The following is a 19,886-nucleotide window of genomic DNA, read 5'->3' as shown; positions in this document are numbered from 1 at the left end:
AAGACATTTGGAGTGACTGGACTTTTCCATAAAATTTATAAACTTGCAATCCAGTTTTCCCACTTCTGGGTATGTGTTGGAAGCAAATGATGAGCTCATAAACATATTTTTATGGGAAAAACAAGGTCTAGGGCTCTAGGGTCCAATTACACAGTAAGGTGAGTACACATAGGAATGTGTGGTACATTCACAGATGAGAAGGAAAAACTCTCAATATTTTCTCCATAATGATATTTGAGGTGAAAGATATGTGATGTACTAATTGTATCATGTAAAAACGTATATCAACACTTCCCTCTGAACACAATATAACAATTCTAACCTGTAAATTGAAAATTATTCCAAAAATTCTGTACCTTTAGCCGGGGGTATAGCTCAGTGGCAGAGAACTTGCCTATCACATGTGAGGCACTGGGTTTGATCCTCAGTACTATGTAAAAATAAATAAATTAATTAATTAATTAAATAAAGGCATTATGTCCATCTAAAACTAGAAATAATCTTAAAAACTGCAGTAACCCCCTAGGCACTCCCAAATTACAACTTAACTTGCCTTAGAAAACTAAAATGACATCAAAACTAAAGCAGTTCTCTGTGTGAGACTACTTTTAGTAGAGAAAAGAAGAAAAGGTAGAGCCATAAGCCCCGGAATGCAGAATGGCTGATGACTGTGTAGCTGAATCTGAAATCCAAGGAACCCAAAGACAGACACTGCTTCCTTGTCTCCTATGCATAAAATTGATCTGTATCCTGCAATATTTACATATCCAATCAATTTAGATCAAAGTAATAATGTGAGTGTTCCATTGACCCAAAGGGTTAACACAAAGAAAAAATGTAAGGTAATATATATTATTTTGCATTTAGCTTTTTTGTTGTTTGTTTTTTGGTACTGGGGATTAAATCAAGGGTTGCTTAATCACTGAGCTACACCCCTAGCCCATTTTTGTATTTTAGTTAGAGAGAGGGTATCACTAAGTTGCTTAGGACATTGCTAAATTGCTGGCTCTGGCTTTGAACTTGAGATCCTCCTGCCTTAGATTCCTGAGCTGCTGGAATTACAGGCATGTGCTACCATTCCCAGGTGTGATTAGCTTTTGAATATGACTTATCTATACTCCAGTGTCTCATCTAAATAAGAACTTTGATTTTTCCTGTGTGGTGGCAAGTGCTTCTGTTTCTGTGAAGACCTAAAAAGGGACAGGTGTAATCTGGAGTATCTCATAAGGACTCAGTGGTAGAGGAGTTTGGAGAGACTTTGCCATATACTCTCTATCTTTTAATCCCCAATGTAAAATAACCATGCTAAATTATAGAGTAGAGTGAAAAGTAGCCAAAGTCAGATTGTATATAAAATTATATAAATTATGTGGGAGGTTAAAATTCTCTATGAGCATAGCTTTTTTTCCCACATTCATTATTGGGCACTTGTTTCTGGTTATAGTTCCCTTCTGGTTGTTTCAAGGCTAAATAGATATTTGTTACTGGGCAAAAGTATTTTCCTAAATTTTTTAATGTGAGTCTAGACTCCTTGGGGGTTATTCCTGAGGTCTTCATGAGGAAATCTTTGGCTTCTTCAGTATTTTAGTTGTTTTCTACCACACATGCCAGGAGCCAGGATGGGTCAGTGTCCAGCTGACCACATGGCTTCCTGGGCAACCATTGGGATCTCTCCCTCCAATGGCCCTTCTTTTCACAAAATTTGCACTGGTGGCTCCTGGTTTCTGGGGTATTAAAAGACCCTGTGTTGGGAAATTGTGTTGCTCTCCAAAACTGCAGGGCCCTTAGGACTTCTCTCATTGTATAAGGTACAAAAAAATTGGGAGGTACCAAGAATTGAAATCCAGGGGTGCTTAAACACTGGGCCACAATCCCCAGTGCTTTTTATTTTTTATTTTGAGACAGGGTCTCATTAAATTGCTTGGGGCCTTGCTAAGTTGCTGAGGCTGTCTTTGAACTTGGGATCTTCTTGCCTCAGCCTCCTCAGTTGCTGGAAAAAAAGGTGTCCACCACTGGGACCAGAATGTGTAGGGTAAATTTGAGAGTAGTAATTCAAGATAGAGAAATCTGGGGCTTATTTTCATGTTCTTATATCTTACCTATAACTGTCTTAAGATCACCATAATTACAAACAGAAAAAAATAAATGAAGATCTGATTTATGTGAATACTATTCTCCAAATGAGCTGATGTTTCTAAAAAGACTAATGGAGATATTTTAGTATGTTTTTACTATCTGTTGCATGGAACCTTTAGTAAACGGGAACACAGTAATATCTCTGACATATTACCATGATTCAACACCTAACATGTTAAACATTAAAAATTTTTACTTTTATTTAGTGGGAAAATTTATACACAATGTGAATAAAGTATTTTATAATCCACTGCAAAGACTTGAAATTGTAGATTAACAACTCTGTGGAACAAGACTTCTTCTGCTAAAAGAATCTATGTTTTCTCCAGTATTTAAAAGTGAAAGTATTGAAAAATCTTTGATTTATAATAAATTTGCATCCTTCCAGAGACAAGGTTTCTAAACTCTTTTATACTACTTATGAGAATTTCTTTATTTCTCCCACATTACCTAGGGTTGTTTAACAAATTTTAGGCAAAAGGCAATCCCTCATTTCCCTCTCATGGTACATCAAGAGAAGTTTTGATATATTTCTTATATTTCTAAAGGTGTTTTCTTTATTGTAGATATTTTGCTGTTTTTAAGGCACATATTTCAGGCAAATATCTTTCCCCATACCCTATAGGTATCAGGTTTCTAATGTTAAGAAAAATTTGAAATTTGAGTAAAGACTTGGGCACAGTATTTACACTGTTTTGGATTCTATGTACTATGACTTCTCCAGTGATAAGCCACGTTTGTGCAATTGCTAAAAGTTCTGCAACAGTTTTTACACTTGAATTACCCCTCCCTGTTATGATTAGTCTGGTGAAGAGTAAACCATATTCTTTCATTAAAACCTTTCCCGCATTCTTCACATTGAATCTCTCCATTATGAATTCTCTGGTGCTGGGTAAGGCTTGATTTATACCTAAAAGCTTTCTCACATTTAGTACATTTGTAGGGCTTCTCTCCTGTATGAATTCTCTGGTGTTGAGTAAGGCCTACTTTTTGAGTAAATCGTTTGCCACATTGTTCACATTTATAGGGCTTCTCTCCAGTATGAATTCTCTGGTGCTGAGCAAGGCCTGCTATTTGAGTATATTCTTTCCCACATTCTTTACATTTGTAGGGCTTCTCTCCTGTATGAATTCTCTGGTGTTGAGTAAGGCATGATCTTCGATTAAAAGCTTTGCCACATTCTTCACATTTGTATGACTTCTCTGTAGTATGAATTACCTCATGTTTGGTAAGGCATACATTATTTTTAAAAGCTTTCCCACATTTATTACATTTGTAGGGCTTGTCTACAGTATGAATACTCTGGTGTCGAGTAAGGCATGATCTTTTATTAAAAGCTTTGCCACATACTTCACATTTATAGGGCTTCTCTTCTGTATGACTCTTTTGATGTTGACTAAGGGTTAAAAATTCCTTAAATGTTTTTTCACATTCTTTATATTTGTAGGTTTCCTCACTGCTATGCAATACCAGGTGTTTAAAAAAGAACTTGCCACATTCTTCACAATTGTAGGGTTTCTCTACACTATGAATTCTGGGGTGCATAATAGAGAGTGATCCTTGATTAAAAGCTTTGCCACACTCTTTAAATTTGTAGTGTTGACCACTGCTATGGTACCTGTAGTCTTTAGAAAGTGGTGTGGAACTTCCTGCTTGAACATATTCCTTAAATATGTGGGGCTCCCTTTCAGGATGAGTTCCATTGTATTGAGGAATGCTTGCAGTTGGATAAGAAGCTCTCTCACATTCCTCACATTTGCAAGGCATCTCTTGGCTCTGAGTACTTTGATGGTGCTTTGAGCAATGAGGAGGGACTTTCTTACATCTGTCATCTTTGTGAATGTTCTGGGCACAATTACCACACTGATGTTCCCTTTGATTGCAATGAAAGCTAAATTTATTATGTGTTTTGCTAGATTCATGCTTTTTTCCTCCAATGAAAGGGCACTGGTAATTGCTTAGCATAGAGACCTGGCTGAAGGTGTTGCTTGTTTCATCACATGTGTTGCACACTTTGCAGAAATCTGTATCTGAATTTTGATTAAGCAGTAGGGAGTACATAGGGGCCTTCCCACAATCATTAAAAGTGTATCTTTGAGCATAAGAATAAATCTTTTGTTCATTGCAGAATGATGGACAGAGTGTAGAGAAATTTTCAAAATCAACACTTTCAGAAACTTGTCCTTCAGTTATAAATTGAATACTTTTCTGAGCTATTAAATCTTCTCAAGGACTGTCGATATTATTAAGGACATTTTTATTAAAAACTGTCGCTATTAATGTGTCTTCTTTATAATATCATTTCTGATCTTCATTGTTACTTACACTGTTCTGTATTTTATTTTGTTGTAAATAGTCAAGGTAACAATTTTTATATCTTCTCTTTATCACTTTTATAAATAAATGTTCTCTGTTCAGTTCTGGTAAAATATCCTGGGTATGATGAGAGGTCATGGCTGGAAAAAATTGAATATAACAATTATTTTACATATTATACTTATAATACACTTTACAAATCTAACATACAATTATAGCAGTCAGAACTTCAATTGTGTGGCATCAAAGACCATCATTTCTCCATAAATATATGAACTAAATAACAAATGTACTTTGTAAGAATTACCCAAATCATCTGAGAATTCAGTGTGGAGAAGTACATCATTAAGAAGAAAATAGCAGAGAAAAGAAAAATGTGTTTCTTTTATTCACTACAGGCCTTTTTCCTCAAGAATGTACATTCTACAATTAGGAAAAATCAACCAACTTCCTTCTTTTCTCTCAAAAGGAAAAGGAAAATGTAAACATGAACATTTTTGGCTTTCTTGGCGACTGCCTGAAAAGCACTTTCTGTCTACCATGAGAAACCTGGATATAACAAATGTTGGATGACAATAATACAGATATTCAATAGGGGCAAAGAGTATATGGTCTGTAAGGAGAAATATGAAAAAATCTTTTTATTGGTAAGCACACATTACACACAAACACACACACACAGGCACAGCCTATGTCAGTATTACCTAGATAAAGTCAACACATGGAGATCAAGACAAATAACTTGGTTTTTAATTTTATAACTTTGGTTATTTACTGATTCATTTCATTAACAAAGTAAATTTGTTAAATTCATGTATTTACCAAGTATTTAATGGTATTTGAAAATATAATATATGGTGCAATGACTAATTCTAGCTAAGGAACATTTTATCTAATCATCATTTTAGTGTTTAGAAATCATTGTATTCATTCGATTAGCATTTGTCAAAAATACAGTACATTTGCCAGTGTGGTGGTACAAGCCTTGATTCTGCACAACTCAGGAGTCTGAGGCAGGAGGATCCCAAGTTCAAATTCAGCCTCAGCAAACTAGTGTGACTGTAAATAACTTAGCAAGACCCTGTAAAAAATAAAAAATAGTAAAAGGGCTTGGGATGTGGCTCAGTATTTAAGTGTCACACCATGGGCTCAAAACTTCTTATGTCCTTTAAAATAATATATTGGGCTGGATGTGGCTCAAGCGGTAACGTGCTCGCCTGGCATGCACAGGGCACTGGGTTCAATCCTCAGCACCACATAAAATAAAATAAAGATGTTGTGTCCACCGAAAACTGAAAAATAAATATTAAAAAATATTCTTTCGGGGCTGGGGATGTGGCTCAAGCGGTAGCGCGCTTGCCTGGCATGCGTGCGGCCCGGGTTCGATCCTCAGCACCACATACAAAGATGTTGTGTCCGCTGAGAACTAAAAAATAAATATTAAAAATTCTCTCTCTCTCTCTCTCTCTCTCTCTCTCCTCTCTCTCTCTCTCTCTCCCTCCCTCCCTCTCCCTCTCCTCCTCTCTCTCTTTAAAAAAAAATAATAAAATAAAAAATATATATAGCGGTCTTTCATCAACACTCCGAACATGCAGGAGTTGGTAACCGTTTCACTCTCTGCACTTGTGAGTTCCACATGTGAGTCAGATGAGGCTGCAAATTATTTTCTGTGGCTGCCTTATTTCATGCAATGCAAAGTCCTGCATATTCATCCCTTGTCACTTTAATTGAAAAGATATCTCTTTTCTATTAGTAATTGTGTATAAATACCATCTTTTTTACTCATCCAACTCCTGATGAGCACATAGGTGGAGTCTATGTCTTGACTACTGTGAACAATATTTGCACTGAAGCAGTAGTGGAGCTCTCTCTTCAACATGATGATTTAATCTCCTCAGGATACCTATTTAGAACTTGTATTTCTGGATAACAGGGTCATTCCACTTTTAATTTTTTTATGTGTGGTGCTTAGGATTAAGCCCAAGGGTGTGATACTATTGACTTACTACACAAAACCCTTTAAGCTTGCTAATTTTGAGACATGGTGTGACAAGCATCTTACATGTTCTCCCTATTACCTGGGATTTCAAACATGTAGCACTGTGCTTCCTGTTTTTCAGTTCTTTACTAACTCCCATATTGTTTTCCAAAATGACTATTAATCTACTATTTGCTGGCTGTTATATGGACAAATCCAAAGTCGTACAATACTCAAGGAAAAATGGAGACTTGGCTAATCAAAAGAAAAAGTTATGAACTAACCAAAAGACCTAAATAGCCTTGTGAAATAAGTTTAGTTTAGTGAAATAAATGAGAACACAGAAAACTGAGTAAAATTCAGATAAAAAAAATCATTACTAGACACAAGCAAAAATTGTGTACTTGAAGGATTTCTTAAGAAATAGTGTCTGAGAGAGTGGGGTGGGGGTTGGGCACAGCTGCAGTCTTAGCAAATTGGGAGAATGAGCCAGAGGGGCCAACCTCAGCAACTTAGTGAGACTGTCAAAAATTAAAAATGAAGAGGGCTGAAGAAAAGAACAATGGAAAAACAACTGAGTTCAATCTCCAGTATCAATTTTAACAGTCTGAGAAAAGATAAATATGAGCAAAAAAAAAAAAGAAGTCAAAATTAAAGAAGTTCAATTATGTCTAAGTAGAAACAAAAAGATACAAAGTGCATTGTACTCAATTTTTCAGTGATCTCAAAGAGAGAATCTTGAGAGCACCAAAAGAAAAATGTACAACTGAGAAGGGTAGTTGAATATAATTATTAGTCAATTTATTAATGGAAGCCTTGCAATACAGAATGAAACAGGAGAATAGCATCAAAGGGGTGATAAAACAAACTTCCCAACTGAGAATACTATAACCAGAAATACTATACTTCAACATGAATAAAAATAAAGATTTTAAATATGTATAAGTGCACCCAAACATTATAAATACTTGACCTCTTTTTCAAAAAATACTATAGTGAATTATTCATATTGAAAAATGAAATGAATGTGCACAGCAACACAAGTCATATAAAATTTTAAAACTTTCATTGTAAGGAAAATTCATGTACCAATATAGAATTCAATTTTACTGGACCAATGGGTCATAGAATACTTTTTCTATAGAATTTAAAGTATAAAAACATAAAAATCACCATAAACCTCTAAATATGTATGGAATATAAAAATAAATGTGTCATCAATAACATAATTTTCAAAGGATACATAAATATAATAAATTTTGTTATGAATTGAAGTCAACTTGTTGCCAGTTAAAAACCTAGTGTAAGTTTAAAATGACTTTTTAAAATTTTTTTATTATTAGTTGTTCAAAACATTACAAAGCTCTTGACATATCATTTAAAATGATTTTTATAAAATATCAAAGTAAAAGACAAAATACTCATAGAATAAAGGGAAGTGAAAGAGGAATCAATTAATGTCATGATAACAATCTATGAACCACAAGATAACCCAATTAAAAAAGAAGGAAAAGAGAATTAAAGGAAGCAGAGGAAACAAATAAAAAGTTACAACTATATGCAGATTATCAGAGACTAAACCTAAAGATGCAATTTGAAGGCAAAAGTGTATAAGAATATTGCACACAAAAGTGATCAGAGGCTGGTATGAAAATGATTATCGTATGTGCAACATACTTTAAAACAAAAACTTATGAGATACAAAGTACTTTATCTCAAATGTAATTTTATTGGCAAAAGAAAAAAAATTAAAAATTAAATAAAAATAGAAGCAAATATAATTGTATTGACAATGGAAACAAAAATCAGACATAATTTAATTTCATCTTACATGCCCTAATTTGTGAAATATTGGGAATAGCCATCAAATTATAAAGTGTAGGTAAAAAAAATAGAAACATGAAATGAGGGAGGAAACCTACAGTACAACTCAAAATCTACTGTATAAAATGAAATACAGAAAAGGAAAAAATAAAAAGAAAATTTAACTAACAAAATTCAGAACAACCATTGATTGATTATTGTGCAAACCCTTTTATATAACTGTAGTTATCACCTATGACCATATAAGCAAAATGAGCAGTCATTCACTAATGACATAAAAGTTCCACAGAATATTCATTATAAGTATTCATAATGAGCTCTGATAAGGAAATTTCAAATAATAAAAACATAAGGATAAAAGAGAAACTACTTTCTGATACTACTATATTATAATAAATTCACCTATAGGTCTCCAGAAATGTGCACAGATTTCTGAGAGACATGTCAAATGATGAAAATGCCATCAGATCATGCTGACATAATAAGCAAAGGGGAGTGCTTGGGATGTTGATTTGACTCAACACAGACATCCATGGAGAAGAAGGAGGAGATTAAAGAAGAGGAAACCATGCTCAATATAGGACAGTACAAGAAATAAACCTAAGCTCCTGCAAGACCATTTCTGTGGCATAATAACTTCTCCACCAACATTTGAATTTGGCTTCCTCCTTGCCTTTGGACCTCTCAATTGTGTCCTCTGTTTCATGAATTTCTGCCCACCTGGGTACATAGCTCAGGGCTCTCTTCTTTGCACCAGGGGAGGGTGTCCAAATACAGCTTAGAGGCAATGTGTTCATTGGAAAATGAATTTACTATTTGTTGGGATTATTACTGAGAATATTGATGCTTCTATTCTATCTATAAAGGGAAGAATTTGGATTTTGACATGTAGGTCACATCATTCTATATCACTGCATTACTATAAGTACCACGAATTTTAAGTGAAAAGTATACATCATTTCAGGAAAAAGAAAGATTAAGGACTGAAATAAATGGCATTAACATTTTCTTCTCTGTAACAAAAATTGCCCAATCCTTTTTCTTGAAAGCAAGAATCTGAAACTCATTCATGAAGAGCAGAAGTGCCCAATAGATATTCTGCAAGGTACAAAAATTATACAATTAGGAGTTCTGATTTATTTGGAATTCTGAAGGGAACTCTGCTCACCCAGGAAGACCAGGTTTCTGTAGGTCTCTAGCATCACTTCTTTGTATAAGTTCCTCGGAGCAGGCTCCACGCATTCCCATTCCTCTTCAGAGAAATCAATGGTCACATCGGTGAATGCCAACAGTTCCTGAAATAGGAATAGATAAATTAAGAGCACATTGACCATTTGATCATTCACAGAGCTTGAAAGTTGGCTGAAGACGAAATGATAGTTAGTAGACCTGGCTCTTAACTGGTGAGTGTTGTTTATTATTCAAGAAAATACTTCATAATAGTGATTTTCTCTATTATAAAACTCTGAGAAAAGAGTGTCACAAATCCACAAAAAAGTTTTTATACTCTAATTTTACAAAATAAAATGAAAAATTAAGGCATCAACCGAGCATATTCATTTTAATTGTGAATTTATATATCATATGATAAATTGTCTATTTCTCACAGAAGAAAATTATGGTGAGAAGAAGGGTGATTTTAAGTGCACAACCATTATATAAAATGAGGTTAATGTCTGTGAACTACAGGTAGAATAAAATGAAAGCCTACAGGACTGTGGTCTATTTCAGGACCTCCAGTAATAGAGCCAATGACTGTATGAAACAAAAGGCAGCAGAGGTTGCATTCCCCAAAGCAAGCCACACAAATAAAAAGTACTAAGAAAAAGAGTTTCTGTATCAAATATGATGGTTTATGTAGATTATTTAGAAAATCCTAACAAAACACCTCAAGTCAAAGACAAAGAAATATAACATTATAGGGAAAATGTGGCAGAAAGCATTTAAATCAAGCAAATAAGGTTAAAAGAGTTGAAGAACAAATAGAACAAATTGGTACAAAGTGTCAGTCAATATAAAAGGACACATCATCACTGCTGTGATGTCTGTGGCCAAATCGAAACTAAATGACATAATTAAGTATTTCAGCAGACTTTCCATGGCATTGTAGAGATTGAGTCTCTTCTAATCATTCTGTTCTTTTAGGACTTACTTTGTTATTAGGGGAAATGAATGTGCATTTTATTAAGTTTTGTTTATTTATAGATAGTGGAGCATCCAGATGGAATGAAAACAAAGCAGGGTTCACTTTTTCTAATGACCCAGAAACATCCTCAATGGGAATCTAGGATACCAAGACAATCCGATGTCCATTACTAATAGGGCATTATGTAAAATTGTGGATGTGTAACCGACGTGATTCTGCAATCTGCATTTGGGGTAAAATTGGGGGTTCATAACCCACTTCAATTTAATGTATGAAATATGATATGTCAAGAGCTTTGTAATGTTGTGAACAACCAATAAAAAAAATTAAAAAAAAACAGTAAAAAAAAAAAAAAAAAGAAAACCTTTTGAATCCCACAGGTCACGTATGCCTTGCTCTATACCCAAAGGACTTAAATCAGTATTCTATAGTGATGCAGCCATATCACTGATCATAGCAGCTCAATTCACATTAGCTAAACTGTGGAACCAACCTAGATGCCTTTCAGTAGATGAATGGATAAAGAATCTGTGGTATTATATACACAATGGAATATTACTCAGCATTAAGAGATAAAATTATGGCATTCCCAGGTAAATGGATGGAGGTGGAGAATATCATGCTAAGAGAAGTAAGCCAATCCCCCAAAAAAGCAAAGACCAAATGTTCTTTTTGATAAGTGGATGCTGATCTATAATAGGGATATATGGGGGGAAAGAATGGAGAAACTTTTATTGGGCAAAGGGGATGGAGGGGAGGGGAGGTGGCATGGGGGGCAGGAAAGATGGTGGAATGAGATGGACATCATTATGTACATGTATGACTGCACATATGGTGTGACTGTACATCATGTACAACCATAGAAATGAAAAGTTGTGCTCCATTTATGTACAATGAATTAAGATGTATTCTGCTGTGATGTATAACTAATTAGAACAAAATTTTTAAAAGACCTTATATGAACAAGAAAGAAGGTACAGCCTTTGGAGTTCTCCCATGGACACTGCAGATAGATCAATCAGTAGCCTATCAGTGGAAAAAAAACTTGACCACACAGTAAAAAAAGTGTCCTCTGCCTTTATGGCATGACGACCACTTGTGATTTACTACAGGAGGTTGAGAAACCCACTCTAGGACAGCCTACTACTCTATGTGTTCCTCATGGAGTCCACCGCGCTGTTTACACTCATATCTTCTATAATCCTACAATGAAACCTCAGGGACCCTGTTCTTCAAACTCAGGGGGCTCAGCATGGATTTTGAGTCCTCTTCCTCACACTTTGAAACACCTAGTCTCCCTTCATCACAGCCCTGGATCCCATGTCTCTGAGTTCACACCAGCCTTCTCAACTCCACCTCCCCAGGTGCTGGCACTCCCCCTCCCTCTGCCACAGTTACACCTTCCAGCCTGCTGCATCTGAGCCTCCAACTGGTCCCCAGCTCCCCCTCCCCCTCCCCCTCCTTGCAGTCTGCCAGCCTCTCCTAGTAGCCACAGTCTCACATTCTGCCCAGCCTCTCCTTCATCCTAGGATTCACCTCACATGCCCTCCTATCAGAGAGCACCTGGCTGGGCCGGGGTCAGCGCTGGAGCCCAGCCCACTGTTGCCCCCTTCTCCTCCCCTTTTTCTGTGATTGAGTAAAGAGGGAGTCACACTTCTCTTTTACCGTTTGCTTGCTTTGCCTTTAACTAACACTTCTCTAGAACTAAGTGGAAAACAGTACTAATTGCTGGGGAGAATTGAGGGGTGGTAAGAGGAAGAGGGCAAGGAGGGTTGTTGGGGATGATCAATGCTCTGTGTCTTGATGTAGAGACAGGAAGTGCTCCCTCTATGGTAATTCAAGGATCTTTATCATTTTGAAGTTTGCCCTGTTCTTGCTCAATAAGATCAAATTTATTACATAAAATTTTGGGAGGGATGTAAATGAGTACTAGAGGACATTTTTAGTAATGGATATAATAAGTTTGTTGACTGCAGTTCTGGTTTCATGGGTGTGTACAAATGTCCAAACATAAAAGCATAAACCTTTGATATATATAGGTTAACATATGTCCATCAAACCTCCATAAGGCTGTAATAAAGTGGGACAAATCTAAAACTGATGTTAAAAAGGAAACATACAGTCTTCAACCAGTACACTATAAAAGGACAAATAATTTATTAGCAAGTAATCAGTAATTTGGAAAAAGCAAATTTTGTGAAAATAACAGTAAAGAAAATCCTAAGCAAAAGAGCAAAATTTGAAAATAAACACAACACAGAGTATCACTAATGTCGAATTTGTTGCTTTAAAAAACAAATGAAATTGAAAGAACTATGATAAATTTGACAAGTAAAAATTGTGTTAATTATATATTATATAATTGTACATATGCAACAATGTTTCTATTAATGTTGGGGAAATATTCTGGAAGATGTAAGATAATTCTATCATCATAGAGAGTAATGACAAGCCCTAGATGGCATGAATTACTATGTGCATAGGCTATATGCTACAGCCATTGTACCTGAAGTTTTTTATCCCAAAAACCAGTAGTCCACACGTGTTTGTACAGCATAGACCATGTAATGAAAGGAATAATTAGGCTGTGGAATTGAAACAATACCCTTCATATATCCCTTGATATTAGACAATGATAAATGATAGAGATTACAGTTCAGGAAAGAAAAAAAATGACATTCCCCCTCCCCCCAAAAAATGATGCAGGAATAATTGGACAACTGTGTGAAAATAAAATGCTATTGTACCCTTCATTCATACCACATAAGAACTCATTTCAGATGCAATAAGTTCTGAAATAAAAAGAAGATATAAAGCATTGAAAAGTTGATGTAAGAAAGGGTGGGCTAGGGTGCATGTGGTGGTGCACACCTGCAATATCAGGTGCTCTGGAGGCCAAGGCAGGAGGATCACAATTGTGAGGCCAGCCCCAGAAAGTGAGCAACACCCTGAGGCAAAGTAAAATTTTTCAAAGGGCTGAGGATGCAACTCAGTCATAGGATACCCTGGCTTCAATCCACAGTATCACAGAAGAAGGGTAAAAATATCAATAAATATAAAAGAGAGTTATTTTTTCTACAAAGTTACGCAAAATAATATTTTTTTAATTTTATAAATTATACAATATTAATAAAAATTCTATTAATCAAATGATATCAATAAAGGGTGCAGAGAGATGAAGTCATAGAGTAAAAGAAACTCATTTCCTCACATATAATCAAATATACAATGAAAGGTTCAAAGAGAGACCCCAAACGAAAAACAGGCAAGAAATTTGAAGAGTCACTGTTTATATGAAATATCTAAGTGTTCTCAACCTCTTTGGAAATTAGAGAAATGTAAAATAAAATCACATCATACACACAAAACTAAATAGTATTGAAGAACATATGGAGTAAATGAATGCTCATGAAGTGAAGGTGGAGTTTAAGTTGTCATTATCTATCTGTGGAAACTATTTTGCTACTAAAGATACATGATACTCCCCCACCAGAAGCAGAGGCTCCTAGAAATGTCAGCAGATGTGAACCCTAATGACATAGAAGGACACAGCTGTATTGCTCAAAGACCTGAGGCCCAGGGGTGTGCCTAAGGAGCCTGCACACTCAGGAAGAGGAACAACAAACTGTGGGAAATAATGGTTTCTAGGAGCCAGACACAATTATGTATCTTTAGTAGCATGAAAGTTGTTTCAAAACTAAATATAGAACTACTATATGATTCAGTGAAAATAATTCTGGGTATACAGCCAAAGGAACTGGAATCTCTCTGTTAATAAATGACTTCATACTCATCTTCACTTGGCAGTATACACAGTAGCCAAGGTAAGGAAATAAGTGTCTTTTGGATAAAGGGTGCACCAGGAGATTCCTCCCACTTGCAGGACACTCAGCTACTCCTGAGAGACTACACCCCTAAATTCAGACAGCTCTCTATCAGGATAAGACCCAGGTACTGACATTCATGAGACACTCCAAGAGAACTTAGGCCAGCTGTGGGATCCTACATTAAGCACTTCTAAAACACAGGACCAGGAAAATATCAGCGAGAGGGATGAGAACCCAGTGTCAAAGTCTACATGGGGGAAAGTCATTTTGACCACGTGAGGATGGACACACACAAATTTACACCATGAGACTTTTTGCTTGTTTTTTATTTTTATTTATTTATTTATTTTTTTTGTACCAGGGATTGAACTCAGGGCCACTTAACTCCTGAGCCACATCCTCATCTTTTTTTTTTTTTTTTTTTGTATTTTATTTAGACATAGGGTCTCACTGAGTTGCTTAGGGTCTTGCTAAGTTGCTGAGGTTGATGGATCTTAGGATGCTCCTGCCTCAGCCTCCTGAGCCACTGGGATTACAGACTATTGTAACAGACTCAGGGCCACCAAGCCCAACACCACGTGAGTTTCATACAGATTCACATAAATGTTGTATCTCACATGGGAACTGTTGGGAAAAGTATAAACGGCAGCCGTACCCCAGAGAAAAAACCCCAACATGGCGCCTAAGGACTTCTCCTTCCTACCTTCTTCGTCTCTGCAGTGGCGCGAAAAGTTCCCGCCCTTGTGAACTCTCCCGCCGGTGCCAATTTCAAACCTTGCTGGCGGGGAACCTTAGCCCCAATGAGAACTAATGCCTGGGCGCGGGAACTCATATCTGGAAGAACTTGCCAATAAACGGGTGGCCTGCCATTTATCTAAGCCCTACCATCTCCCCTTTAGTTCTATATAAGCACATAGCTTTTTACAATAAAATTGGAATTCTCCCGGCGAAGTGTCTTTGCGTGGGGAATTCTTTCAGGAACATGTTTGTTAAGAGAAATGTGTGGGATTTATGAGAAACTAAAATATACCGAAGTCCATAAAAGTCTCAATTACACACCCCATGTACCAGTGACAAAAGTCATCATTACAACAATGACCATTTTCTCCACACTTATCTATATTATCCCATCAAAACTTCTCTGAACATATATGAATATATCACAGTAAATTTCACCATTATGTTTATCTATAAACCAGTAGTTTAAAACTATAAATAAACAGAAGGAAGACGAGGAGAGGATGGGGAATGAGGAGCTAGGAGGAGAGGGAAAGGGGAAGTACCACTAAAATGGAGCAAATTATACCCATGCTTCTATGATTATGTCAAATGAACACCAACATTATGTATGAATATAATGCACTAATAAAAATATTCAGCATGCTTTATTTGTAATGGAATAAGGAACCAAAGAATAAGTTTCTAAAATTTATCCATAAGTTAAATATATGTTCATTTAGCCAAGAAACTTTTAAATTATTAAAGCAAAAGGAGTAGCTATCATTATGAGATAATGTATATTATGAAACTATAATACTACCATAATGATCAAGGAATCACAACATTAAAAAATCCATAGAAGAATCCATATAATTGTATTCTTTTTTTCTTGTTGTACTGGGGTTTAAACCTAGGGCGCTTAACTATAGAGCCACATCCCCAGCCTCTTTTATTTAGAAATAGGGTCTCACAGAGTTGCTTAGGGCCTCACTAAGTTTCTGAGGCTGGCTTTTAACTCCTGATCCTCCTGCCTTATCCTCCTGAGCCGCTGGAAGTACAGGTGTGCACCATGTGCCTGGCTGAAAATTATATTCTTAAATTCAATAGAACAGTCTTTGTAAATCCAAACATATCTAGGCCAGTCTCAGCAACTTTTCTCAAAATAAAAAATTCTGATGTCGCCCCAAAGAACCGCTATCAACAGTAAGCTTCTCGTCAGCAAGATCATTACAAAGAATGTCAGCAGGATTTTTTCCCCCCAGAGCGCTCACTGTGGTTTGAACTTTCTCTTTCTTATAAAAGGCCAGTTTGGAGACAAATGTAACAAATTCCGTCTCAAGAGAGCTTGCTGTACATGTTATTATTTTTGTTTTCCTTGGTAAAATAATAACCTGTGAAACCTCTCTGTATCCTAAAAATATGGGACAAGGAGTAGCTGCCCTGTAACCACGCACTGACTATAAATCTCAGAGAATTTCCCTACCAGGGTCCCCGCGTTGCTCGCTCTGGAGGCTGCGACTTAAGTAAACCTGCTGCCCGCGAATTCCTCAGGTGCCGCCCCCTCCTCCCTACATCAGAACCAGGGATGGAGTTCCTGGTAAAGCACCCTGCGGAAGGAAGGTTGGGAAGGAGGGAGAAAAAGCAAGAAAGCCAGCTAGCTCAGGAGGACGGCGGCAGCGAGGCCCAGAGCCACTGCTCCTCTCCTGCAGGAAAATCCCACATGGAGAGACTTCTCAGACCGCCGTCCACCTGTCAATCACCACCCACCTGGGAAGACCGCGGCTCCTGACTCTCTAGGGCCAGCTGAGGCGGTGCAGCAGGTTGGGCAGGAGCTCCGCTGCCGACACGCTCCCCACCTGGCTGGCCAGGGGCCTGAGGGGACGCTGCCAGGAGGAGGGCTCAGGCCACGGACCCCGGAGTCCCCAGCAGCTCCTGGCCCCACCGCAGCCAGTCCCGCGGTTCCAACGACCTCCCTCCCCGGGCTCAAGAGGCCCCGCCCCACTCACCATTTCCTGGCGCTCGGGAGCCAGGCAGCCGCCAGGGATCTTCAGCACCTGCAGGGCAAAGCCACCTGGGACCCCAGGGCTGGCGATGGAAGCCGAAATCGCGAGAAGCGCGGCTCAGAAGGAAAGGGCACGGCCAGACGCGGAAGCCGCCCTGGCTGTGCCGGGATTGGACGGTTCTCCCGAGTGCTCTCTCCACTGCACAGGGCTGCAGACCCGCCCCGCAGGCTGAGCCCAGAGAGCCTTCTTTCTGAGTGACAGTAGACGACATCCAACCCAGGAATCAGTGAGGCCAGAATGACAGGTTCCTGTTGACAACTTTTATTTTTTCTCTTGTAGTTAAAGCAACGTCCGGGACTTCTTAAATTGACTTCCAGACAACTCACGTATTATTGAATCAAGCCTTGAAGCACACCTGCCACTGACCGGGAACATAGTCTGCTCCAGATCCCTGAACAATTGCAAGGACAATTTCAAGGACGCTTCTTTTAAGCTTAAAAACCACGAAAGGGACGTTAGGGGGTTTGGCCAAAGCAAGCAAGCGAAGTTACAGAAGTGGGAGATTGCAGTCAGGCGGCGGGAAGGTTAGCCAATCACAATTAGCCCAGTCACCCCAGTTACTGAAACAAAGCCCCCTTAGATAGTACCATGTTCTTGAGGGTCTCTACAAGAAAAGGAAAAACAACTTGTCCCTATGTGGCACGGCTGTTTTACAAAATGGAGTTATTAAACAAAATGGAATTACTTTGGCTTGAGATCACACCCTTGAGGACTGTGAATTGGACTAGAGGGCCTCAGGCTACAGCTATCAAGGCAAAGTTTCCTCTTAGAAGAGTGATCTAGCACCGCCAGGGAACAAGTGCGATGAACCTCGCATACAAGGTGATTTCAACTTATGAATTATATGTCTGCATAGTATTCACTAGTGGAAATAATAAAATGACAATTACTGTGCAATTTCATTTAACTTTCCTGCTCTCTTGTCGTGTGACTCTGCAGATTGGCCTGGAAAGCAATCCCCTAAGGCAGCAATGTCCAATGAAAACCATATGTGAAGCACAAGGGGAACTTAAAATTTTCTAATATTCACTTTAAAAATTTAAAAGAGAGAGGGTAATTGATTGTAATGTCATAAACGAATATATCCAGAATATTATCCAGATTATTATCATTATGTTCATGTAGCCCCAAAAGAATGTGGGCAGGATTTTTTTTTTTCTGCAGAGATCTCACTGTGGTTTGAAGTTTCCTCTTTCTTGTAAATGCCAAGTTTACAGACAAATGTTGTAACAGACTCTGTATCAAGAGAGCTTGGTGTACAAAAGTTATTATTTGTTTTTCTTGGGAAAAACCTGTAAAACCCCTGTGCTAAAAATATCAGAAAGAGAGTAACTGTTATGTAAACACCCAAGGAGGATAAATTTCACTTTATTTCCCTAGATTAAGAGATTTTTCATCCTTAGCTCCTCCGGACAACTAAAGCTTAAATAAACCTGCTTCCTACAAATTCCTTGGGAGTCTGACCTCAACTGTCCTACACCAATGTCACATGTATAAAATTACTAATGAAGCTTATGTATTTTTGGAACTATATCCCAAAACTCACTGGGTTTAAACCTTCCAGGATATCTCATATTGGACAAGAGAGCCTCAGGCTACAACTAATTGAAGGCAAAGTTTCCTCTTAGAAGAGTGATTTAACCCCACAGGGGAACATGTGTGATGAACATCGCATAAAAGGTGATTTCAACTTATGAATTATATGTCTGCATAGTATTCACGAGTGGAAATAATATAATGACAATTACTGTGCAATTTCATTAAACTTTCCTGATTGTAATGCCATATTGCAGCAAACACATTCAGATTTGACTATTATAGGTCCCCTGTCCTCTGAAACAAAGAGCCTCGTCCCTTGATTTATTTATTTATTTATTTATTTTTTTAGTTGTAGATGGAAACACAATCTTTATTTTATTTTTTTAAAGTGTGGTGCTGAGGATCGAATCCAGTGCCTCATGTGTGCTAGGCGAGTAAGCTACTACTGAGCCACAACCCCAGTCCAGGTCCCCTATTTTTTATGCCATAAGTGATGGACACATTTCCTTAATAATATTTCTCCTCAGACCCAATATCCCAGGGAGACAGTGCCTGAGTGAGGACAGGGAAGTGTCCAAAGCAGGTCACTCTTTCCCACTGGAAGGTTGTCACAGCTCCATTCCCATTGCAGCTATCAGACAGCAAAAAAAGGAAAATGTGGGGTCCCAGGAAGTGGGGGACACATGTCTTCAGATCTGTCCACAGGCTTGACTCTATTGTTTCAAACATGAAATGAATACTTCTTATTTGACAATTTGGCCTTAGACCTAATGGCCAGGCTATGACGTCTGTTTCATCCTGTGGTCAAAGCCCCACAGCTAATTAGCTGGACTGGGACTCAGCATGAGCTGTACCTTATTCCAAATCCAAAACCCCTCCACCAGAAAAAGGAACTCATGCAACATTTCTAATTCTCATCAGACTTGGAATATGACAACCTTTTTTTTTTTAAAAAAAAGCAGCATTTGTGATTATATGTATATAAAATACAGTACTATGTATTACATATCAAAACACAAAGAGAACTTTCTCATATATCTGAGTCATTATGAGACTCCAATTCCAGGATCCAGGGAATCTTGGTTCAGCTTACATCAAGGGCAAACACCAGCTAGAATTAATATCAATTCCCATTTGCAAATAAAAATATAGGCTGATTTTGAAAATGTGGTAGATTAAATCGGGGTTTATGAATTATTCAACTGGCTGCTCTAGCGGGATGTAAAGGACCACCAAGTCCTATGATTTCAAAACATAGATGGACATGAGCTGTAGAGAAATGCAGCAAAGATCTTCTTTATTATAGGCATAGAATAAGAGGAGGGCAAGGGGACCTG

At 37.6% G+C, this 19,886-nt stretch overlaps 1 protein-coding gene across 1 annotated transcript; it reads right to left on the bottom strand.

Moving 5' to 3' along the window:
• Positions 1-2,326: 2,326 nt before the first annotated feature.
• Positions 2,327-17,417, bottom strand: LOC308633070 (uncharacterized protein). Its single transcript, XM_081265531.1, has 3 exons — positions 16,954-17,417; positions 9,423-9,549; positions 2,327-4,592 (listed from the first exon to the last, which is right to left on the bottom strand). The coding sequence occupies exon 3, from the start codon at positions 4,195-4,197 to the stop codon at positions 2,917-2,919; it is 1,281 nt and encodes a 426-aa protein (XP_081121657.1). The 5' UTR covers positions 4,198-4,592; positions 9,423-9,549; positions 16,954-17,417; the 3' UTR covers positions 2,327-2,916.
• Between the last annotated feature and the right edge of the window lie 2,469 nt (positions 17,418-19,886).

This window comes from Spermophilus citellus (assembly GCF_964194105.1).
Source record: "Spermophilus citellus genome assembly, chromosome: 13".
NCBI lineage: Eukaryota > Metazoa > Chordata > Mammalia > Rodentia > Sciuridae > Spermophilus > Spermophilus citellus.
Note: the sequence above shows the minus strand (reverse complement) of the source record. Positions and strands in the feature narration are given on the sequence as shown.